Source organism: Heloderma suspectum, chromosome 2 (genome assembly GCF_057233095.1).
Source record: "Heloderma suspectum isolate Gila_16-S chromosome 2, 16-S_ref, whole genome shotgun sequence".
NCBI classification, from domain to species: domain Eukaryota; kingdom Metazoa; phylum Chordata; class Lepidosauria; order Squamata; family Helodermatidae; genus Heloderma; species Heloderma suspectum.
Genome location: NC_139459.1, coordinates 322,065,232 through 322,090,989, shown reverse-complemented (window position 1 = coordinate 322,090,989; position 25,758 = coordinate 322,065,232). Strand labels below are relative to the sequence as shown.

General features: G+C 40.7%; 1 protein-coding gene across 1 annotated transcript in view; it reads left to right on the top strand.

Moving 5' to 3' along the window:
• The window catches only part of PPP4R2 (protein phosphatase 4 regulatory subunit 2), a 44,798-nt gene extending 20,131 nt beyond the window's left edge, over positions 1-24,667 (top strand). Inside the window, exons 3-9 of the mRNA XM_084840350.1 lie at positions 2,564-2,734; positions 7,927-8,020; positions 9,304-9,341; positions 19,066-19,140; positions 19,870-20,013; positions 20,729-21,003; positions 22,296-24,667. Coding sequence (XP_084696476.1) covers positions 2,564-2,734; positions 7,927-8,020; positions 9,304-9,341; positions 19,066-19,140; positions 19,870-20,013; positions 20,729-21,003; positions 22,296-22,609 — 1,111 coding nt within the window. The 3' untranslated portion in view covers positions 22,610-24,667. The remainder of the gene's footprint in view (positions 1-2,563; positions 2,735-7,926; positions 8,021-9,303; positions 9,342-19,065; positions 19,141-19,869; positions 20,014-20,728; positions 21,004-22,295) is intronic.
• The last annotated feature ends 1,091 nt before the right edge of the window (positions 24,668-25,758 follow it).

The following is a 25,758-nucleotide window of genomic DNA, read 5'->3' as shown; positions in this document are numbered from 1 at the left end:
GGGAGCAATGGGGAGACATGAACCTTCAACTTAAAAAAACAAAACAAAAAAACTTTGAAAAAATAGCTCGCTCTTGTAGCTGTTTCCTGCAGCGTCTCTGCTGGAGAGCACTTTTCTTGCAAGATGAAAGAATTAATTAACATAAGCCGCCTGATTTTGTGCTATTAAGGCTAGCCCTCCTAATTGGCTCCTACTAGATAAATGCTCTAACAATACTTTTACTTGTCCACCGACTACAGGGTGGTCAGTGTTGGAACTTACCCAGTGCCAAAGCAGTGCTTATTTTCAGTTCCAGTGGTTCCGATTTTGTTGCCTTTTAAAATCTTAGTTCATACTTTAACATATTTAGGGGTCTTTGTTTTACATATTAAACAAAGTGGGAAAAAACTTCTAACCATCTTCTATAAGCTCCCTTTTCAATACCTTAAAAAACTTTGCTAACAATTAGAAAGGAGCCAAACTTCGTGTGTTTCTATTTTTGTATTCTCATATTTGACTTGGGAAAATATTTCATCGAACAACTAAGAAAATCACATGGAAATTAAAAAAAACCTCTTGGCTTTTCATCTAAGTCTTGGACTCTTAATCACAGCTCAGAGTGAACTGTGCAAAACCTCCAAAGATTGGTTTATTGGGAAATGTACAGTTGGGAAATGTACAGTCCCTGCTTTGGCTCAGCTTTTATTTTTTTTAAAAAATGATAATGTTTTAAGCTTTGATAGCTGCAAAGAGATTCTTGAAGAACACACAGGCAGTAGTTGCCATTGGATACATAATGAATGAAAGTTTGTGTGCGCACATACACAAATCAAAACCACATATGTATTTGGTTTGTGAATTAATAGTTATAAAGCATTTTACTTGTTGTTGTTGTTCAGTCGTTCAGTCGTGTCCGACTCTTCGTGACCCCATGGACCATAGCACGCCAGGCCTTCCTGTCCTGCGCTCTCTCCCGGAGTTTTTATCTAGTCTTGGCCATAGTGTGAATGCCAACAGGAGCTTTGTCAGACCCCTCTTATTCTGCATTGCAGTTGCTCACTCATGCGCATGAATGGGACACAGCAAATGGAGGTGAGCAGTTGACATGCAAGGAGAATTCTGAGAGTATTTTGGTTGTCGCTTACATCATAGCAACTGTGTTTAAAGAGTTCTTTATCTGTGGATTGGTCTGCTCAGGAGAAAATAATTATTTCAGGCTGAAATAATTAGACTTGAGGCAGGGGCTCTGCTGGGAGATGAATGGAAAGCCTCTGAGGCTGAATTGAGCCCCTGTACTGTGAGTTCTGTGAATATGAACTTGAGCTCACTCCAGGAGAGAGTGGAGGACAGGAAGGCCTAGCGTGCTATGGTCCATGGGGTCACGAAGAGTCGGACACGACTTAACAACTGAACAACAACAACTGTGAGTTCATAATGCATAGTTTGGAAGCTAGTCCTACATACAGAGGCCTGAATAAATAGCTCATATTTCTGGGCACTTGTGATCCCCCCCAACCCCCGTATTTACTGTAGTTGATCTGGGTAGAACGCAATAGTATGTAGACTTGAAAGTCAACAGAAATATAATTTGGGTTGTTTTCAAGCACAGGCATCTAGGTTTTCTGTGACTTGATCCTGCAGCCTGTGGATTGTGGGAGGCTGGATTAGTTGCCTGTTGTGACTATGATTCTGAGGAGCAAGAGGAAAAATATAATGGAAAATAAGAGGAAGAATAGTATAGGAGTTGCAGGATTCTATCCCTAGATGCTGAATAATACTGCTTCTTTTTAAATATTTATTTATATCCCTTATGTGAATTCAAACTAGCTATCGGCAATGTGAAACAGTAATCCCACTTCGCACTCTTTTTTCCACTGACAGTACGAGCAGTGCTCCTCCTCACACCAACGAGCTACAATCCTAGTCCATTAGACCAATCCTAGTCCATTAGACAAATTCCTACATCACTGCAGTAGCATAGGAACTGCTTCCCATGTCTACTTTGGTGATACCTGTATGGAGAAAACACATTGGTGGGTCAATTGACTTGTTCATTCCAACTTGAATATCACCAGTGGGATTTGAAGTAAACAGAGCTCAACTGGGAAGAAATTAGTGGTGAGCCATGCTTTTATTAGAGAACAGAAGGTGCCTTTTGTCTTGTGTCCTCCTCTTTCTGTACACTAGAGATGCTGATGGACTGGGATTTTTGCAGTTTATGGTTGCGGCATCCTTGCTCAGTAGTCTTATTTGATCCTAGTTTTCATTTGCCATTGACCCTCTTGGTTCTCTTGTTAAAATGGTTTTTATTTAACATACTCTCAGATTTGCATCTTGACATAAGAGTTCCAGCTTGGGGGCTTTATGATGGACCTTACCTGTTTTGTTAATGATTTAAGTTACATATTTTGAGTTTGAGGCCTAACACAGAATACTTTGTATTTGTTCACTGTTTTGTCTTGCTTGCCTGCAGGTAGTTTTAAAACTAACTCTGCTGTGCATGCTTTATTACTTTTAATATAAATATGGTTAGCATGCGGTTTTTCATATGCTGTTAAGCGAGCTGTGTGTATTTCTTTTTTAGGATTCAGTGGTCGCAGTTCAAAGGCTATTTTATTTTCAAATTGGAGAAAGTGATGGATGACTTCAGAACTTCTGCTCCTGAGCCAAGAGGCCCTCCTAACCCCAATGTGGAGTACATTCCCTTTGAGGAGATGAAAGAACGCATTCTGAAAATAGTCACTGGCTTTAATGGGTATGCAATCTTAGATCAAACCTTATTTGTTCTTTGGACCGTGTGATTTATTATCAAATTTAGGCATTCTATTTCTGACCTTCATATTGTAGTAATTTTCTGCCATATGTGCAGCAAAATGAAAAATTGCTATAAATATTTGTTGGCAAAGTACAAAGTATTGTGGTAAATATGAAAATCATTTGCTTATCTTCTCTCAGCTCAGATTATGAGAAGGGCTGATGCTCCTCAAAGGTTGCTCTTTCTAATTTGTATTACAGCTTTTTAATAGCTTACTACATGAATAAGTTGCAATTGAGCATGTAGTGAGGATGGAAGTTACTATTTGAGCTACTGCGAATAATCCTAAGATCTTGGAAAACCCCTTTTGACCTCGAAAGCGCTCTAACCTTGGAAGGGGGAGCAGGAAACCCAACCCTGACCCCTCGCAGCCAGCATGGAGAGAACTGTGCTGGTTGCCCCTCCGAGTTGGAAAATCAGTTTTGGAGAAGGGGGAAAAGGGGCCGTTCTGCTGGGAGGGATTTATCTTGAACCTCCTCTAATCTCCTTCCTTCCACTTCCAAAGTGGCTTCACTTAGATGGACTGAAAAGCCCATCTAGTGAAAACAGCAGAGAAGAGAGGATGGCGAGTCACCTTCGCCTCTCGCCCTACAGACTTCCGCTTAGAAGGGCATAGGAATCTTGGAAGCCTCTGAGTTTGGGCAGTTAGATATTTGTGGCCTGTTGAAGCCAAGTTAAACTGGGCTTCTCAGTCCAGTCTTCTCAGATTTCAGAAATCATACATTGGTGTTGAATTCTTCCACTATGCTAGGGTTTTATTTATGGAAATGAAGAACACTACCATATCAGTGCTTACTGAAACAAAAATTGAAAATTTACCTTTGCACCTTCCCAGCTCAGCAAATCCAGAAACCAAAACATTTTATTGCAAATTCTAAATAGGACCCCAGTGGTTTAGCTGAGTTTTTGAATTGTTATCCAGTGTTATTTACTGGAAGAATGGATCTTATGGCATCCCAGAATGCTTGAACTCATAAATGCATGAGCCTTCATTTTTCAAAAACTGGCTGTCTTGCCACGGTACATAAAATACGGTTCTTAAGAAAAACACAAGTATTTAAAGTATTCTTTGATCTTGTAATTCAGAAACTTTAACCAGATACAGGAATAAAATTCTATAAAACATAGCTTAGAAGAATTATGAAATATTTGTAACTGACAATAGACCTTTGTATAAACATAACAGGCTGGACACAGCTTTTCCCTCACCAGCCAGAACACTCCCCGAGTGGAGCCACTCAGAATTCTCCAGGAATTGGGGAAATATGTTCTTTGCTAATTCCTCACTGTCTTTTCGACCACCAGCACAACCTCCCATGGTATTCCTCAGGGTCACCAACCATCTAGGGCAGATTTTCAGGGGGCATAGGGACTACAGGGGGAGGGGGGAAATCACTGAAGATTGCCTTCTCCCATTCTGCCAGCAGAAAAGCTCAACTGGATCAAAAAACCTCCATAGATGTGTTTCTGCATCCAAGCCTATGCGCCTAGTTATTCTAGTTTTGTCGTGAAGAGAAGCTGATCTTTTTGTAATCTTGCCAAAAATCTATATCAATATAACTAATGTTTACTTGGTTACACTAGGAATTTGGGGTGACACTCTGCTACATATCTTATACATTATTGAATTATTCTTGTACACTTCAGATGTACATGTTCATAAATATTTAGCTTCAGTTAGGTGTAGCTTGTTTCTGATAAGCATACTTCAAGTTTTTGGTGCTGCAGGATTTAGATGATATGAAGCCACATTTTCTTCTGTTTTTATTCAGGTTGGAAGTAGCTGATGATTACTTCTTGCATCCCAGTTTGAAGCAAGATAGCTTACACCAGGGGTAGGCAAACTGGTGGCCTTCAGTTGTTTTGGACTCCAACTTAAATCAGCCCCATCCAGCATGTCAAATGATCAGGGATTGTGGGAGTTGTAGTCAGTGATGTGGGTTTTCTGGAAAATTTTTCCAGAATTTTTTCCAGTGCAAATTAAGTTAATTTGCACAGGGTCACTTGCATAGGAAAATTTTCAGTTTGCACTAGAAAATGTTCTGATGCCCTAGAGAAGGGGTGGGCAGCTTGTGGCCCTTCAGATCTTTTGGCAACTCCATTCATCCCTTACCATAAGTTATGATGGCTGGAACTGATAGGAACTATAGGCCAAAACATTTGGAGGGCTACAGGTTGCCCACCCCTGCCCTTGCTCTAATTTAGTGTGTTTATTTTACTTGTATTAAATAAACAACAAAGCTAAAAAAAGTACGCCATGTTGATGTCTTGTAGGCCCCTTCCAACCCTATAATTCTGTGTTTTGTCCCTGTACACCACAAGTATTTGACCTGAAATACTTCAAGGGGAAAATTAAAGCATACTGAATATGATTTATTATGTAGAAATTTTTAATAGAATTCTTGTAAAAATTTAAAGACAATGGCCTGTACATTGTTTAAATTTAAGAAAAAGACAAAGGTACTGAAAACGGTTGATATGCTAATTAATTTTAGCAACCCAAAGTTCAGTATATGATATGCTAACAACCGCTCATCTATTTCAGCAGAGCAACTCTATTCCACTAAGGTTGTTAGGGTACATTCAGTCTCACTGTTACTATTTATTAGTTCCATTTTACTCTAAGACATATATGTATTTCAGTGACATATGTGTATTCTCTCACATACTTGCTAGGGATAATCACCTGAAAAACATTAATGACACCTTTGACATTGCTAAGCTTTCCTAATTCCTTCAGAAAATTTTTTGCCCCCCATTACTAGGTGTAGTCCAAAACATTGGATAGCACCAGTTTACCTCTGGTTTACACTTTTGTGAAGTTAAGACAGAAGTCTGCTGGCTTCCTATGACACTTTGAGTCTAAATGAAATGAATAGTTTTGATAGGTCCAAATCCCATGCTTTCCTAATTGGCCAGTGCCTTTCAATTGTTGCAGGAATTTTGTGCTGTTTTGGGGAACTATTAAATACCACTGGGATATTAGTACATTGCAAAAACTTCTAAGTTCTCCTAGAGATGATGTCCTATGGAGTGTCATTCTCCTTAGGACATAAGCATTTCAGAATGGTATTAGCACTACTTTATACCTCTGTTGTAGTCAGCTGGCTTTACCTAATGCTTATTACGTATTAATGTTGACCATCTGTAAATAAAACGTTTAAAACGTTAAATCTCAGCAGAAAGTTCTTTTAGCATTGCATCCCGACCCCTGTGGGTGAGAGAACTTGTTTGTCACCACTATGTAGTTCTGTCTTCATGTTCTGTATGGGATAATTTGGGTATCTGAGGTGTTCTTGTATACTCTGCAGGCTCTTTTTGAAATTCTGATAATACTGTCTTTCATTTAACACCCCCACCCTCAATTCCAGCAACAGTAAAAAATCTAAGCTACTGTTATTAACATTTTACTTAGTCCTATTCAGCCTTTAAAATAGATGCTAGATAGAACATAGAAGTAGTAACACATTCCATGCCCAGAGGGCTTATGGGCTACATCTGATTCACAAGATATTAATTAATAGGACATATGAAGACCATAAACCTTTTTTTTTGTGGTACCCAGATTGTGGAACAGTCTCTCCAGAGTGAGATGCCTTGCTTCACTGCTGCCTGCTTTCAGAAGGGCAGGAATGGAAAAAATGTATTATTCATATGAGCATTTTTAAAGACTTTGTTAAAATGATTCTCTACTGTCTGTTTTTATTTGTGGCCAACAATCTTTGTTTTAATTATCTAGCATTTTAAAAATGTTATTCATTGTAAATTGCTTAAATATATTTTATACAGAAAGTAGGGATATAAATTACTAAACTAACACAAGACAGGACAACATAGGTGCTGAAGATTAATGAGCAGCAGGGAAGGGTGGTGTGGGTAATTGTGGAAGTGAAGGTATAGGGCAGTTCAGGAAAAGGAAGTGATGAGACTAGACAAATTGGCATTTAAGAAGTATATTTCAGATGAAGAGAGCAGCACCACAGCAGGTACTGATATAGGACTCTGAGAATGAGCAAATCGGATTGATGACATGGGGGCCGCCGCGGTGGCTTAGTGGTTAAGATGCTGAATTGCAGACCGGAAGGTCGGCAGGACAGCAGTTCGAGACCCTGGTGCTGCGTGACCGAGTGAGCTCCCGTCTTCAGTCCCAGCTCCTGCCAACCTAGCGGTTCGAAAGCAAGAAATTGCAAGTAGATAAATAGGTACCGCTTTGGTGGGAAAGGTAACAGCGTTCCGTGCACCTCGGTGTTCAGTCATGCCGGCCACATGACCACGGAAGCGTCTTCGGACAGCGCTGGCTCTTCGGCTTAGAAATGGAGATGGGCACCACACCCTAGAGTTGGACATGACTGGTTGGGGACACCTTTACCTTTAATACCTGTGCAGAACAGAATGGGGAGTCAAGGGAAGGAGGTTGATTAAGATGGAGAGGCATCTTTGTTTACTGAAAAACATTTCTAACCTCATAGTTCTGGACAATTGGAATATGTCCAATTGTGGTTCTTCCTGCCAAACATGTTGCCCATCCTACTTTTAGACTATGATTACACCACTCACTGAATTCAGCTAGAACTGACTTCATGTCCAGTTTTTAAAACAGATGACAGGGAAACACTAGATAAAAATGGTCAGGCTTTCTTTCTCTTTGGAAAACAACATTCAAGTTCCTTTTTCCCTGGCTACCTTGAACTATATTACTGCATGAAAATACATTTTTAGGAATTTTACACTTTTAAGCCATACCATTTTCTTATGCACCAGGATAAGCCAGTGAGACACTTATCTCTAGTACGATGCAGACAAGACACTCAGGTGTTTGCTTCTCTGACCAAGCCAGTGGTTACCAGTACATGTTAACTATAGTCATTTGAACCTTTTTGGATTTTCTTGAACATCCAAGGGCACTTTGGGGTGAATTCATTGTCTAAATAAGTGACTGTGTGATGCTGCAGTGCCATCTACTGTTCATTGAGCATAGTGTGCCTTTAGAGGTACTAAATGGAGAAATGCTAAACTCATGTGCAATTGTAGTAACCATGCAGATAAAGCAGTGTATAGCATGATCAGGGTTATTCCTTCTCCCTACTTCATCCATTCAAAACAAAATTCAACTTGTTTGTATTTTGTTTCAGTATCCCTTTTACTATTCAGCGACTCTGTGAGCTGCTGACAGATCCAAGGAGGAATTACACAGGAACAGACAAATTTCTCAGAGGAGTAGAAAAGGTAATAGCTGACCTCCGGTTGAATTGTTGCTCAACTAAAATTATAGTTATACCACTTAACAAACGTTTGTAGAGCTGTTGTGGTATAGTACCAGTGGCGGTTCTACTTCAGTTGAGTGCTTGTCTTTAGCAATTACTCAGAGAGTTTAAAATTATTTGCCTTCTGTTGCTTGTTAGATTGCGTAATTTTTTTTAATATAGACCATGTACAGGCACACAGTGGTATGGAGTTGGTAACACTTGACCTGGCATGACGATGTTAACAGCTGTGGCTTTCCAGCAGTAATTTGTGAAAGTGCAGTAGGGGTGTGTGTGGAATTTGGTCCACAGGAAGGGACAGTTGATAATATGGTTGTGCCCACTCAGAGGTTACTGTTTCCATGCCAGTATGTATATGAACTGGACCAATGTATTCTTGCACGTGGAACTGCACAAGATTTCCAGGTGTGGTGTTTTCAATAGGAAAAATACTCAAAATTTCAGGTTATTTTATACAGTACAAGGAACCCTAATGTTGCCTCCAAGGGCACTTCTCCTCTCCTCCACCTGTTGGCTGAGTTGCTGTAATGCTGCATAATTTACAGGTATTTAATGGTAGGCTGCATACTGTGTAGAACTTGCCGCAAAGGCCAGGGTTGGGGGTAGATAAAAGGCAATAAAAGATGGGCTGGAGAAAGCCTCATACAAAGCCTAGGGAGAGGCTATGTGCTGTTGGCAGGAAGTGAGGAGGGAAGGAGATGGAGACTGAGAGATGGAAAGCACAGTAGGAGGAGAATGGAATTCCAGAATAGCCAAAGGTAGCAGGACAGGATAGGCAGGCTGAAAAGGAGGTGCCTGAAAAGGAGAAAATGAGTGGAAGATGACACAGGATGCAGGGAAGAAGGTGCATGATGGCTGTCAGCTGAAGAAAGCAGGTGCCCAGGACGAACCTTACATAGGCCCTGGAAACAGATGAGGTTGCAATATGCCATTGATGTGAAGAGAATGGATAGGCAAGAGTGTCATTGTCTGGGAGAGTGTCTGCTAATGAGGGCCAAGAAGCAGTACAGCAGTGTGAGGTGGGAGATGACTTTTGCTTACTGATTCTATACACTGTAAATTCTGTTTGACTTTCCAATATTATTGAAGATACTTTCTCAATATTCTTTAGTAAAAGATGCTGCTCAGGAAGACCTTACACAGGGTTCAGATGGCCATTTGGGGAAGAGGAGCTATCTCCCCTGCAAAAAAAAACACCACACGCACCATCTCTTGGTATTTATGTGTTTTTCTTTTGTCTTACAGAATGTCATGGTTGTCAGCTGTGTGTATCCATCTTCAGAGTGAGTATGACCTTTGTTTTCCTTAATTAAAAAATTAACGAGCGTCTTCCGCCAGTTTAAGGTAGCTGCACTCTCAGCAGTCTGTTACTGATGGTGTGTCCTGTCCTTGAATTGGATCTTAGCCAACATGGCCACAGACCGTAATAGGCCACCTTAATGAGTTTAATTTTAGGTAGCTCCTGATAATATCAGCTTTAGAATAGCTAGATGGGGAGGCTCATATTAGACACAAACAAGCCACAATTCAGGAATACCCATATAGGGACCAGCTAAGTTTTGGCCTGCAGAAGGCCACTAGTGGACTCTTGGCAGGATGTTTCTCCCATCTGAATGAAGTGGTAGGATGTGAATAGTGAGGAACAGTAGGTTCCTCTGGTTTTGCTGCTAGAAAGGGGTTAGCATAGGGGAAAGGAAGGGGAAAATAGGTGGCATTATGTGTGTGCTTACTGAGCCAGTTATGCAGAACTCTTACCTGAATATTTCCTCTTTCCCTTCCGTGCAAAGCTAAACTTTCATCTGGTCAGCCAACATGGACCTAACTGGATAGCCATGAAGCGCCCTTTCACTCTTCAGTTTAAGGGGTGGCTGTGGGAGTGGAAGAGGGATACATTTCCAGACAGCTTTACAGTAGTGGGGTGTCCCAGTGCTTGAGACTTAATGGTCCACTGTCCAGTCTAGTTGCTGACTACAAGGATGGATAGAATTGTGACTTGGAACTGGGAGAATCAGGGTTGTAATAAAGCAGGATGGGAAACTTTTGGACTTCCAAATGTTTTGGCCTACAACTTCCATCAGCCCTCGTCATTGGCTATTCTGGCTAGGGCTGATGGGAGTTGTAGGCCAAAGCATCTGCAGGGCCGCAAGTTGCCTGTCCCTGTAGCAGAGGCAAGAACCAAAGGCTTGCTTTATGATAAGCTGCTTCGCTTTCATCTTATCTAGCAGAAGCTGCAGACATTTGAGGAACAAGCTCTGGAATTTAGGGATTGGGGAGGGGGGTGTACATGGTGGGTACGTGCATGATAGAATTAGTGAAATGATGAAGGATGATAACAATCTGATAGTAAAGCAAAACTGGAAGAGAATCCTCTTGAAAAGTCCAGGAAACAGAAACAAGGAGGGAGGTTGAACTGCATCTGAAAGGAACAAATGTAGCAGTGTTTGAGGTTGTGCTGTTCTGTATCCAGTAGTGATTATACTGTGCAATGATTTTCTTGTACATAATTGCTTGCTTCATTTCATCCTTGCTTTGGTATGAAAATTTTGTCTTGTGAGAAAACAGTCCCTTATTCTAGGACACTGGTAGCTTACTATATGTAGTTCCCCCAGGACTGCATGGTTGTAACATAAAAAAACAAACAAAAAGTCATCGACTTTTAAAGTCCCTGACTACTTATACACATAGGCTTGGATCCTGGGTACCCTTCCAGCGGTGAGAGCATCTTGTGAGTGGAGTTCTGTTCTGTTCATGGGACACTCCTGCCAGTGGAAGGGGGTTGGTGACTGTCACTGAATCTCCCTTTCTTCTGCATCTCCTTGTGGACCTGAAAATCTTCTCTAGATGGTTAGGGGACCCTTGAAAATCTTTGGATGGGTGTAGAAGGAAGGACGAATAGGCAAAAATGGCTTCCTCCTTCTGTTAATGAGATCCTCTTAGCCCTTCTGTGAACAGAAGGAAACCTTCCACTTGCAGAAAAGACACTTGGGATTGAAACTATACTTAATTGTAAACATAACTTGAGGAGGAGTTCTTGCAGGATTATTGAGTAAACTCATCTGACTAGAGAGTTAGTATAGCATTTCGGGGGGGGCGGTGCTTTAGTGCCCCAGATATAGTGTAGCAGCCATATCGGGGGTCAGACTAAGTAGCCTCATGCAGTCTCATGCTTCATGTTCTTGCTGAGCTCTTTCTCCCTTGAATATATTGTTGTAAGCTGACGAGACACAGGAATTCCTTATCTTGTCAAAGGTCATACAATTGTATATCTTGTTCTCTCCTGTTCTCTCCTTATCATGGCTACCCTATAACCCAGTTCTTGTATTATAAACAATGGTGCTAGTAGAAGAAATGTTGAGGACTGCAACCCCACACGGGAGGGGGAGGAGGAGCCGTTTCATATGTGTCACAATGTCTATAAAAACAATGTGCTGATGTATTTCGGGGCTTCTGGCTCTTTGGAAATGATTCCAGCCTTAAGCCCGCGCGTTAAATAAAGAATCTCTTTTTCCTTCACTCCGTGGTCTCTCTGACTCTGGGTTCTGCCACATAAATGGTGCCGTGACTCAGATGTGGCAGGCTCTGAGACAGAGAGGTGGCAGTTGCCTGCTCTTAATCGCCGCACCGGGAAGACGAGCTCGGCGCATGCCTCCCTTTCTTGGCGTCACCGACCTTTTTGTCGAGTGAATGGGAGAAAGCCTGCACCGGGATCGCCCAAACGGCAGCGAGCAGCAAGAGAACCTTGGGAAGCGGAGGAAGGAACTTGAGCCCTGCCTGTATCGCAGCTGCAATTGAGTTGAAACCCACATTGGAAGCCTTCAGGAGAAAGGCAAGTATAGGGGAAAAAGAGGGCCCCGCCTTTAGGGAGAAGGGCCACTGGGCAGAAAAAAAGAGGGCCCCGCCTTATCAAGAAGGTCAGTGTTGGTGGTATACATATACAAAAAGAACCTACTCCTTGCGGGTAGAAGGGGGGCCTGATCACACCCCCGAGTGGGCGCCAGTACCCAGCACGCCAGTACTCAGTAGGAAGCTGGGGAAGCCGCTTTCCGCTCTGGTAAAAAGTGGGAAAAGTGGGTGGCAGGGACATATGGATGCAGTGGAGAGATTGATGATTGTGTGAGTGGCTACTGCGGTTTCTGACGCATACCGTTGACCGTCCGGGTGCCCAGGCCAGTAGCAAAGTGCGTGGTGTATAAAATCCTCTTGTGTCGGCCAGGGAGACCCCTTACTCACTGACCAATTCCCATTCCCTAATTGTATCTGTCTTCAATTTAGGAGGGAGGCTATGGGTGGTGGGGGAAGCAAACCTTGCACCCCCTTGGGATGTATGCTAGCAAATTTTAAGAAAGGTTTTAGTGGAGATTATGGGGACCCCCCCATGAATCCTCAACGGTTGCAGACTTTGTGTGAAATAGAGTGGCCGTCTTTTGGTGTAGGATGGCCTACTAAAGGCTCTTTAGAGCCCAGCAAAATCAGCCGTGTATATGCCGTTGTGGTTGGGAGACCTGGGCACCCCGACCAATTTCCCTACATAAACTCGTGAGATTCCATAGTCCGCGCTTCTCCTCCATGGCTAAAAAAATGCCTAGAATCCCAGGCAAAAGTTTTGGTGCTCAGAAAAGAAAAATTGGCCAAAAAGAAATTACAACCAGTGTTAGAAGCCTCGTGTAAAGATCTGGCAGAGCTAACGGCGTTTCCACCTGCTTATGCCCTGCTTCCACCACGGGCCCATGTTACTGTAAGACCGCCCCGTCGAGATCCAGATCCTGTGGCTCCTGAGCCCCTGCCATCCCCCCTACAGAGGCATTGCCCCTCGCTTTGACTTAGAACTGTCGCCATCAGTTTCAAGCCCCACCGGCAGTAATTCGCCGATTTCAGCTACGGTCCTCAACTCCTAGATATTGTCTGCCGAGACTTTCATCTCTACGGGATTGAGAGGTTCCCCTCTTACACCTCAATCAGCATTAATAAAAGAAACTAAAGAATTGAAGTGTTGGGCAGAAGATTCAATAAAATCGGCAGTGACCCTTAAAAAGATGTGTTCTCACAAAAAAGGGAGGCGCGCTCATCTACTGCTCAAGACTTGCACCCCCTTGAGATGTATGTCAAACAAAGAAGGAAAAGGGTTTTTTTTTTTTAAAAAAAAGATTCAGAATAGAGAGAGAAAACAGCAAAAAGCTCAAGGTCAAGCTGAGAGAAAAAAAAAGAACAAGATCTGAGACTGTTAATTAGAAAAATGTTGCAGGACAGCCTGGTTTTTAACAAAGCATGGGAGCGTGAGAGTGTAAGGCCAAAAAAGTAGCTGTTAGCCTAGCACGCCAAGAGAGGGGGGGCAGGAAAATTGCCCACAACGTTCTGAGTTGTGCAACATCATCACCTCGCCTAACTGAGATGAAATCCCTAAGAAATGGAAACTGAAAATGAAGACCCAGAAGATGAAGGTGCAAAATGGAGAATAAAGGCGAAGAATCAGCCCCCAGAGCACAGGCTAGACCCCTCTTCGAGTGAAAAGTGTGCCATAAGACTGTCCCAAAGCAGAATGAAGCGGAGAGACCATGATGAAGATCTCTGTCAAGGTAGCTGTGTTTAGCTTTGAACTGTGTTAAAATTGCATAGAGGCTGTAGCTACTGACCATCGGCTATATGATTTCTGAAGAGCGTAACCATTAAGCTTTTGCCGTGGGATTCCCTGCAATGAAGAAATCTCACTGATTTAAGTGTCCAGTGTTACACTGCCTGAGTGTGTGCGCTGAAGAGACCGAGAAACCAGATAGCATGTTCCTGGCCAAGCCAAAATCACACTACTACCATGCTCCTGAAAGCTGCAATAAACTCTGTAAGCTGGGAGACCCAGCCTGATTGAGAAGAAAAGATATTGGAGCAACTGTCTTAAAAAACAATGAGATCTGTGTAGCTGGCTGGCTGATGCTGTCAGTGATGTTACAACTTTAAATTAAGACTGTTTTCCTGTTTGAGACCCCAGCGAAGAAAGCTGACCCGAGTTATTTGTTGCCCGTGCCAACGCAAAGATTTAGCTGCCCTGTACCTCATCGTGTCCTGTTTTGAGCTTGGGATTTACAAAAACAAACAAACTGAGAAGCTTGCCTTTAAAGTCCTGCAAATCACCCCACCGCCTCCCCGAAGATTAATGGCTGCCTGAAAAATGCAAGTATAAGGCGATGCCCATCACCCCCCAGCGTCCTGAGTTTCGGCACTCAGTGTTTCAGTGCTTTCATGTACCAGGTTAGAAGAGGAAAAAAAAAAAAAGAGTAAGTTTTTAAAATGTCTGTGAGAACCTGACAGAAGTAAAATAAAATTTACAGAGGAGTTGCCCAGGTTAAAGCGTCACGGCTAGAGAGCTGAGCTGTGCCGCTCTGTTTAGACAGAGGCCTTGCTAAAAAGTTAAAGGCCCTTGTCTGTCAGAAGGGGTGTAGGGCCACACTTTCCCTTTTTAAACTGATGCAAAAGTGGAGAGCCTTTGCTGGAAACATCTCATCTTCATTGCCCAGAGCCTTCTCTGTTTGCCTCCATCATCATCTGGGCTTTTTAGAGACACTCTGCACATGGACTAAAATTTTAAATTGTCAAAGACTTGCCATGGACAGTGCTGTAAAGCTTTTGATAAACTTAAACTCTCATCGCTGTGGACCGTGTGTCTGTGTTTGTAGTCAGCTCAGTGTACAACAAGCTAAGTTTGATCTATGACTTTTAGATTTCCTTCTGCTAGAACTCATGCAGCATAGAGTTGCCGATGCAAAAATAGTGACCTAGAACTCTTTGCGTGTGTGGGTATGCCCGTCCCTTGATTTTAATGGGCCCTGAGCATGCCAGAAGAGCAGTATAATTGCTGAATCTGCTCCATCATGCCTTACCGTTCTAGAAGTGCTTTCCATTCATTGTGTTAAATTGCAGAAAAAAAGTTTGTTGTGTATATTTTATGATTTCTTAAATATCATAAAATATATGTGATATTTGCAGATTAGTGTTAGTTGCAACTCCAAATAATACTGAGTGTGGTTCCCAATGGATGACAAGAAGGAAAGACAGAGGCAAGTAGAAAAGAGGGAATAGAAAAAGTAGCAGACAGATAGAGAAGGAAAAAAGAAGAAGAAAGAGGAGGCAAGAGGCAAAGAAAAAAAACATTTGTAGAAAAGAAATTTCTAATTTCTAATTTAATTTGCTCCCAGGGTAAATTAAAAGCAGCTGATTGTGCCTGGAGCTTATTACCTGGGATAAAGTAGCCACAATAATGTAATAGTTCTTTAAGATGAAGAAAATGTAACTAGAAAGAGAAGAAGAGCCTATCCCAAATGTGTGTCATTGAGACTAGTGTAAGGCAGAAAGGTTTAAGTAAGTGAGTTTAACTTGAAAAAGACAAATAAAGAGACAAGGCTGGTGCATGGAGCAGAAAGTTTTATATAAAAAGTTTGAAACATGATCTGCAATACAGGCAGATCAGCAAAGAAAAAGAAAGCAAAAGAAAGAGAAAAAATTTGTCTTCCCATACTAATGAATAAAAGTGTTATCAAGCACTTTAGAAAGCGAAGTTGTTTACAGAAAGCTGTGCCTGAGAACCAAACACTTCTAGCCTATGCTGAAAATGCTTGCTAGTGTTGTGCTGCCTCATGGGTAACATGTATGGTATAAAACCCATTTAGCCCAATAGCTCGTGGTTCAGAGAAGCTGTCTGATCCAACCATTAAGTATGCCTGTGTGCTGTAAGTTACCCAATAAAGTCTCCTTGTAAGTAAACCCCCCCCCCCGCTAGAATCCCAAAACACAAGTGGGGCTAGAGCGCCTCACCCAGTATCAAACCCTGCTGTTAAAAGCCATGAAAGCAGGTATAAAGAAGTCACTTAATATGACCAAAGTGGCTAAAGTGCTGCAAGGTGCCACCGAGGCCCTAGAGCGTACTTGGAGCGTCTTTTAAATGCCTATCGCCAGTACACCTCCCTCGACCCAGAGGCCCAAGAAGACGTGGACGAAAAAAGAAAAGAAGAAGACCCGGCAGAGGAAAAAGATTCTTAAAAAAGAACCAGTGTGCCCAGTGTGGACAAGATAGACATTAGTGGCATGAATGCCCAAATAAAATAAATCCAATACAAAAGAGAAAACCAAAGGGGCCAGAATGGGCGAAGAGGGAGACAGCTTGAGAGGGGCCGTGACATTGACTTCATGATTGACACTGGAGTGGTATCAAGAGCAAGCAAACGTTAGCCTTAAACAAGAAGTCCAAACACTGAGCAAAGTTCTTCAAGCCCAGCGTCGCTTTGTCTTAGAAAATAAGCCATTCCCATCATAGAAGTTCATCCTTTCCAACCAAGAGTTAAAGTATGAGTTAAAAGAGGGAAAAATAACCCTTTGACTCCCAGATAGAGAGGACTGAAAACTGTCATACTTTCCACCCCCGCAGCTATGAAAGCAGCTGGAGTTAAACCCTGAATACATTGGACACAAGTCAAGAGAGCGAGAGGGGGAGAGTAGACTGTAAACAGAAATCCTGAAAATCCTTTAAAAATCATTCTGAAAAAGCAGTAAGAAGACTCAGGCTAGACCTTACTGTGGACACACCGGGAAACTGTCCCCCTGCGTACGGTCAGACCTGCAACTGGAGAATTGAAGAAGGGGACTAGACCCTACTGCAGCTTGCCAGGTGAATAGCTGCCCAGCGTACGGTCAGATCCCAAAGAAGATCAAACATGCATGTTGTAGTGTTAGTAGTGTTGCATTGTCTTTCCTTAATAAGGTGCAAAAAGGGGGGTCTGCCCCTGGAAGGAGAAGTTTGTCCCAGTGATTTGCTGATAATTACTGGCTTCACCTGGCTAACATCACGAGAGTAAAACATTTTTGTTTGCCAAGAGATATACCTGTCTGTAGACATCCTGGGAAATTCAAAAAGATACCATGTTAAGAGTTTATGGTGTAAGTTTAACTTATTCCCAAAATGCTAATTGGGGCGTGGTTGCAAAGATCCTACCCCTTACAGAGTTCACTCTATGCACCCCCATCGTTGCTGAAATAAATGCTACGTGTGCACGAATGCTTAATTGTCAAAAATTTTCCAGAAAATATAAAGCTATCCCTGGCCCCCTTCCACTGTAATAAAATTCAAAACATATCTTTTAATGATGCCCACATGCTTTTGCCTCATAGATGGTTTTAAACATGTAGTTCCCGCACTTGGTCATTCATTCCTGCCAACTTGTCTAATAACCACCCATGTTGCCTCAGCCGCCTGGTGCCAATTCTTCCCCTGTAGCCCGAGAAAATCCGTCGACGGCAGCCTCGAGCACTCCAACTAACTAAAAATTGTAATAGTCATGTGCAGTTATATTCTGACTCAAAAAATTGGCCATAGCAATGTCACTGGTTGGGGTTCCAGGTTTAGCCTTGGCTGATGGTCTGGAGATCAACCGGTTAGCTTGCAGCTTAGCCAAAAGCATAAATGCCACCTCACGAGCATTGTCATTGTTAAATAAAGAGTTGCGTAATCTAAGAGGTGCAGTTCTAGAAAATAGAGCTGGTATAGATTACCTCTTCCTTCTTCATCATTTAAGTTGTGAGACACACCAAAAGCTCTGTTGTTTTAACTTAACTGATAATGGCAATGCTGTAGATGAACAGATCAACAAGCTGCACAATATAGTAGCTAACAAAACAATAAGACAAAACAATTAGCTCAATTAGTTAACCCCTTGGCTTCCAGATCTTAGCTGGCTTGAGGCATTGTTCATCCTAATTCTACCAGTGTTGTTCATAAAAGTTCTGTTATGTCTCTGCGTTCCTTGTCTTATGAGCTGTTTAACCAATCTGTTTTATGTCTCAGCTAGTAAAACTGTTGCCCTCTACGCTCTAATAGCCCAACAAAAGGCTAAGTAATATGTATGTCACAAAAAGCTTTGTATGGTTATCAGAAATGCTATAATTGTAATGAAATTATGCATTTAAGGGGGGAATGTAGCAGCCATATCGGGGGTCAGACTAAGTAGCCTCATGCAGTCTCATGCTTCATGTTCTTGCTGAGCTCTTTCTCCCTTGAATATATTGTTGTAAGCTGATGAGACACAGGAATTCCTTATCTTGTCAAAGGTCATACAATTGTATATCTTGTTCTCTGCTGTTCTCTTCTGTTCTCTCCTTATTATGGCTACCCTATAACCCAGTTCTTGTATTATAAACAATGGTGCTAGGAGAAGAAATGTTGAGGACTGCAACCCCACACGGGAGGGGGAGCCACTTCATATGTGTCACAATGTCTATAAAACCAATGTGCTGATGTATTTCGGGGCTTCTGGCTCTTTGGAAATGATTCCAGCCTTAAGCCCGCGCGTTAAATAAAGAATCTCTTTTTCCTTCACTCCATGGTCTCTCTGACTGTGGGTTCTGCAACAATAGTATAAAACATACAAAGTCTGTGATTGACCATTACATCTAACTGTTTGTATCTGACTAAATCCCAGAGTATACAAACAAATGCCAACTTCATGGCAGCTTAAAGTTATACTCTGAGGAGGCTATAAAGTTTGCAGTGGCATGGAGGAAACTGCCAGATCAGCATAGTGAGCCACTACTCGTGAACAGCTTGCCACATGGAGCTGCTTGCATATTACAATGCATCAGGTATTACTCCTGTCTTGGGGGAGTATTTTCAGGGCTGAATGATCACAAAGCACACAAATATTGGGAGGGGTGGAGCTGAGAATGTGGAAATGCTAACTGGCAAAAATTTGAGGTTTGTGTCACCCAATATGTACAATTCTGTTTCTAGTTTAATATTTCTAGTTTAATAATTTTGCTATTCAGCATTATTGAAAAGAAATTTAAACATATGGTAGGCTTTGCTTAACTAGGGTAGATAATGGGATTAGAAGTATGCTTCTTATATATAGGTATATAGAATACTTAAGAGGGTTCAAAAAAGCTGGACGTATTTGTTTTCAGCCAAGGCATTCTTTTTGAAAAAATTGCTTAAACACTGTAGAAGTCTTACAACACTGTTATTTCTTGCAGGAAAAATAATTCCAATAGTTTAAACAGGATGAATGGTGTAATGTTTCCCGGAAACTCACCAGGCTATTCTGAGAGGTAAGAGAAAATGCTTAAAGAGGGAATAACTACCCTAGAAAATATAGGATGATGGTTTCAGAATGGTTTTAGAATTTGGATGCCCAACCCTTTTTTATGTTGGGTTGTTAAGCATAATTCCCAATCTCTTGGATCAGCCCTTTTCCTTTCATGCAAAGAAAGGAAAGATCTGTGGAGGATCAGATATATTTATTGCAAAGTTTCCTCCCATATCTAGGAAAATCAGTCTTTTATAGCACTAATGTTTTTCCAGACCTATGTAAATTAGGTTATCTAAATTATTTTATATTGAAAGAAATTTATTTTTCTTTTAAAATGAGCTTGTTGAAAAATAATTGAATTATGCATACAATTCAAAATATATCCAGTAGTAAGTTTTCACATTTTTGACCAAGAATGATAAAATTAAGCAAAGGATTCCATCTAATATTTTATTTGGCATTCCAGCATTTCCTAAAACATTTCCATTCCAAATTTATTAGATTTGAGCTGTAATCCTAAACCCATTTGCTAGGAGAAAGTCAAATTAAAATCACTGGGATTACATCTGAATAGCCATGTTTAGGATTGTACTGTCAGATTCTCCTCATGTGAAATAAAAGAAACTCCTTGTCTTTAGCCACAGATCCTCATTTAAAAAAAGAATCAACCAAATATAGCTTGGGATCCAGCGGAAAGCGGACATTCAAAATTTGATTAATCAAATATAAGACTCCTTTGTCTTTGCAGATCCAATATAAATGGTCCTGGAACTCCCCGACCTGTTAATCGACCAAAGGTTTCTTTGTCACCTCCTATGACAACAAATGGTTTACCAGACAGCCCAGAAAATAAGCAGTCAGGTCACCCACAAGCAGAAGAGAAAATTAACAGGTTTGTAAGAAGGGTATATTTACCAGGAGATTTGCTTGGCTTTTGTGCTTCATATAGAAAATTTTTACAAATTTTAATCCATCTTCCTTAAGGCAAGCTATACATTTTCCCCAAATAAATGTTGCATATTTAGAAAAAGTACTTCCTTTCTACTGACCACTTAAAAGACTTTTGCTCTGAAGTGGAAATAACATGTACTCTGATACATGCACAGATTTCTTGTGCGCATAGGCAATCCCTTTATTTTAGCAGAAGGGACCTGCTTCATAAATAATCACTAGATCAGGACACTGGATTGCTGTTCATAAATAACTTACCCCAGAGTGATGCAACTGTTCCCATTAACATCAGAGAAACTATTAGATGAAGTCTGAGGTGTTAACTGAAGAACTAATAACTGATTGATGAGAGCAGAATTTCCCAGCTGAGTCTAAGTGGTGGCATAGTAGACTGGTCACTGATTGAATTAAATTCACTCATCAGAGATTAGAGCTCAAACTATTGAGATTTTACACCAGATTTTTTGCTTTCATTTTTCATATGGCACAAGAGTAGTTTCTTGGTTTGTACCCAGACGTTTAATCAGTGCACATTTAGGCAAAGTAGTAGAAATTTTCGTGATCCAAGGAGCCCAGCACTGTAATCTACAATGGTTCTGCCTATATGTTGATGTGGAATATGAGGTTTTGTATCTACATCAAATTTTGTCTTCCAGTGAATCACCAGCATCTGAGCCTGAAAGAGTCCAAAGCAGTCCTGTAAAAAATAAGCATCCTGAAGAAGATCCAGCAGATGTTGAGGGGCGTGAAGTAAAAAGACTTAAATTTGACAAGGAGGAGGAACTTGAAGAAACCTCCAAACAGAGTGGTTCCAGTGAAGCTTGTTCAGCAATGGCAGAAGAGACTGACACAACCTCTGAATCTCAGGATAAAGAAAAGGAAACCATTTCTGAGAGGCAGCATTGTAAAGAGGAAGATGAGGAGGAAGAAGGTATATTGCTTATTCAATGTCAAAAAGATAGTTTGATTATTCAAAGTAGACACATCGAAATCAGTGAGAACTAATTTAGTTATGATTAACTTAAATCCCACTGATTTTAATGAGTCTCTTCCAAGTATGGAATCCAACCCCATATAGTCTCATTTGAAGACACTTATATTGAACTAATCAGCTTAACTATGGGAAAGAAGTAATGGAATGAGAGAAACGTAATTTTGGTCTTGTTAACAAGCTTTTGTGCACACATTGCTTGTTACAGTGGTATTGGACAACTTGTGTTCCTATAGTGCATGTTAAATTCAATGCTTAATCTGATTATTTCAGTAACTTACCCAAAACTGCACATAGCTCAAATTCATGTCAACACCCAGATTTGAATGTCTATTTGTGTTCTGTAAACCATGGTTGTGAATACTTGTTTCCATATGGTGGCATTTCCACAAACTTGAATGCACCTGTGCATGGTATACCCTGTTTCCTGATTGACAGTGTCTCCCCTCAGCCTTAAGGCTAACGTGGATTTAGGCTCACATTGGAGCTGCAACATCTGACAGATTAATTCTTGTCTATTTTGGTTCCTTTCTTGGGTAGGATTAGAGTTGGCCCTTCCATTTGGCAAGGAGAGGTGAGCCACTTCATGTGACTGATTTTATGGTATCATTAAAGGGTTAGCAAATTGTCAAGGATTTCATTTATCATGATTGCATCACCAAGAGGCAGGACAGCATTGCTGTTTGGATTTTCTTGTCCAGGCTGCAAGATGGCTTGAGCCACCTCTGGTGTGGAGACTTGGTATGTGTATCTACGTATTTCCTTTGTAGTAGGGGGAATAGCAAGGAATGTATGTGCATGTTTAATATACATAAGAATTATATCTGGTGTATGTTGCACACAGTACAGACTTCCTTAATGTCTCTAGTCGGACTTCTAGCATACTTTGGGGGAAGATATGCTATTGCCATAACACTAGAGGTCACTCACACTAGCAGTACATCAAAAGTGCAAGCGGCCTGGCAGTGCTGAGGACTGCCCATTGGCCTCTAGTGATTAACCTCTAGTAGTATGGCAATAGCGTAAGTTGGTGTAATGCATTTCCCCAGAAAACTCGTTGCACCAGCTTACATTACATCAGCTGTGCAAGTGGACAGGCAGTGTTGGACACTGCTCAATATAACAAATTACATGTTTTATATACAGTATTTATATAGCACTTCTTTGAACTTTTTAGTATTGATCTTGTTCTAAGAAGGTATACTTAATGCTAAATTCTAACTTTATTCCAGAATCCCTCATGGCACCAAGAGAAATTATTCCAGAAAGAAAAGATCAAGATAAAGACACTGTATCCTTAACGGTGAAAGAAGATATTTCTGAGGAGAATAATCAGATGGAGGAATCTGACCAGACTGAAGCAGAGAAGGATTTGCCTTCTGAAGACAGTGAAAACAGTGGATCTGTCAGTAGCAGAGCTGACTGCAGTGACACGGAAGAATTGGGCTCATATGTTAGTGAAACTCCTGAACCAGCATCGGAGACCCCAATGGAAAACAGCGATGAAGCCACAGAAGCTGCAGAAGAACCTATGGAACAAGACTAATAATTTAAATACACTTAGAGGCAGTATTTTCCATAAGGCTCTGGTTTTACACTGTATAAATAATTTTATGTAATAAAAGTGGACCTTTAGTTTTACAAGAGAAGCAGGCTGTAAATTGAACTTCTCAATGCGTTAAATCCTGAAGGAGTTGTACTTGTTACTATGAAATATCGACTCTTTCAGGTCCTGCTTACCGCTGAAATTTCGGTATGGTCAAATCAGTGGTCTGTGTATAGTTTTTTTTATTTAGAATTAACGTTTTTAAACTGGAAGGTAATTATAATTTTGACAACTTTTTGGACATTACCATGTGAAGGGCATGATCCTATGCATGTTTAGACAGAAAAAAGTCCTGGCTGGGGCATGGTGGGAGCTGTAGGACTTTTTTCTGTCTAAACATGCATAGGATTACAGCCTTAGTTACTTTTCTCTCTCTTTATTTCCCCTGAATGCTATAGCAGTTGTTTTCTGTTTTTGGTTACAGTTTCAACATTAACATGTGAATTATAGGGTTTCTTTTTGGTTTCCAGGTTTTCATTTAACTGCTTTGTGTGCTTTAAAAAGCTACACATTTGACATATAATACTTGAAAACATGCTAATCTAAAGAAAACCTATGCTTGCACTCTTTAAGATTATGCTTTTTTTTCCCTAATGGAAGCAACTGAGTTCATTTCACACAAGGCAACATTTTCACCTCTGAATAAACCAAATAAAATTGGGCCCACCTGATATCCTGAAGATCTGAGCACTGTTGAAAGTACCAGGTTAAATACATTCCAAGAGATCTGTTCTAATAAAAGACTGTCATACATTTCTGAGGTGCCTGAATGAAAAGTTTTCATTTTATTCCTGAGAAAATGTGTCTTTCCGTTGAGAACAGACTTCAAAACAATAGCTTCAGCTTTTTTTCAGGGGGAATGTTTGCAAACCTGACAAGACAGTTTCTCTGAACTGAGGCAGTTTCTGGCCTTAGATGTTTCAAAGAAGGCAGATCAGACCAATGAAAGACATTGCAGCATTGCATACTCTATAATTAGTTATGTACCTTATTTTAATGGCTGGCTAGAAGTTGAAGGGGTTCATTGAAACTACCATAATTTGTACATCATTTTGAAAATGAATTAAATATTTTTGAACATGCTCCTTGACAGCCAGTGTTAACACTTTCTTTTCTAAAACCAGCTCAAAGCACAATTACTGCTTTAAATTCTTCACATTATATTTTTCAGACATCAACATGTAAAGACACTCAAGATGCAACCTCCCAGTCGCATTTACTGGCTGCCAAATTTATACCTGTTTCTTCAACTGTACTTTTTTGATATTTAGAATTTTTAAATTTCTGTAAAGTAGATTTTTGTAGATTGTAAAGAGTGCTCACTGCCATTGTGAAACAGTATATAATTGTATAATTTGTGTGTAAACTGGATGCTTGGGCTTTCAATACAGTATTCATATAAAGCAATAAATATTAATGTTATAAAATGTTTGAGTACATTTTAATCAAAATATAATAGGAATCCCTTTTTTAGAGGTGAAGTTGCATACTTTGGAGTGCAAAAATAACCACCAAAATGCATGCTAACAATTCTTGTACTGCATTGTGTGCTTCATTTTGGAGAAGAGTGGATTTTGAATTCAACTTGTATTCCAGAATAATTTGGCTGAATTTGCATATTTATAAGGTGATAATAAACTGTGCTGTCTATCAGGTTCAGAGCAGACAAAGAGATGCTTGGGAAAAGTCCTAGTGCTGTTCTGCAAAAAGGGAAAAAATCAGTTTTTCTAAATTATTTCCCCCTCTGCAGAGACAGCAGGAGGGTTGGGTGTGTACAAAAAGGATTATGGAGTGCACTAAAACCAGAACACAGGAATTAGAAAAAATTTCCAAAAATGCAAGGCTAGAAAACAGCTTTTCTTTTCCCCCTCTGTGTTGCTTTTTTTTTTTTTCAGGGATATTTTGCCAATGAGAACAAAATTTAAGTTTAGAGATTTCTGAAATTTCTTTAGAATGTTTGTGAAAATATTGTTAATAAACCTATTCTTTAAGCACCTGTGATCTTTTGACGTGTTTATTTTAACATCTGATTTCCTTCATCTTGTGAGCAATCTATGTGTGAATTGTAAATGTAATAACATAATGGCAACAGGAGCTTGAAAAGTAAACTCAGTGCAATCCTATACATGTCTACTGAGAAGTAAATCCCATTGAGTCCAATAGGATTTACTCTCAGGGTAAAGGTTAGCATAGGATTGCAGCCTATGTCTAGTACAGCAGTTATTAGTTATGTGGTTATTTTGGTGCCATCTAATTTTAGAGAGCTGTATGATGCCTGTCTTAGGGCATTACAGATAAGATGTGGCTTTGTAGGCACAATTTAGTTGCTGGCTCCAGACAAGCCAACCAGCTTCAGAGAGCTTGCATTCATTGTTTCTGCCTGCTGTCCAGTTGGCAGTGACCAGAATTCTGTTGTCATAACTTATTTTTGGCATGAGTTCTGCTCTGCTGGGAATTCCCATTCTCTTGGCAGAAAGAAGCATTTGGCATGTGCAGTGTGTTATGCCCTAGAGCACGTCTTCCGTAGAGAATGGGTTACTCTGGCACAAGCAGGTCCTTGAATATTGCCCATTCACAAAGACAGCAGCTTTATTTAGCAGCTAGTTCTATTCAAATCAATGGGATGCTTTCAAGTAAATGTGTTAAATATCTGGAATATAAGTAATCTCCCTAATTACAAAGTGTATTGCTGGGATATTGCTGCATTCTGTGCTACTTTAAAATAAACCTAATCACAAGTGCATACTGTGGAAAGCAGCCAAGCTCCAAAGGCAAATGAATTGAAATATTTCTTGGCTAAGATTAGACCTGGGTGATGTTGTTAACTATCTTCTTGTATATGCATGCTGAGGACACATCCAGACTTACAGGTTAGTTCAGCCTTCCCCAACTTGACTGGATATACTGGCTTCAGTTGATTGGAATCTTAGGATGACACATCCGGTGGGCACTAGGTTGGGGAAGGTTGTGTGAATTAGTTTCTGTTTTGTGGTGATAGCATGCATTGCTTCCAACATTTTTCTGTCCTGCCCCTGCTCATATGTTTTAGAAGTGCACCTTGATTTCTTGTGTTTTTGCTTATTCTGGAA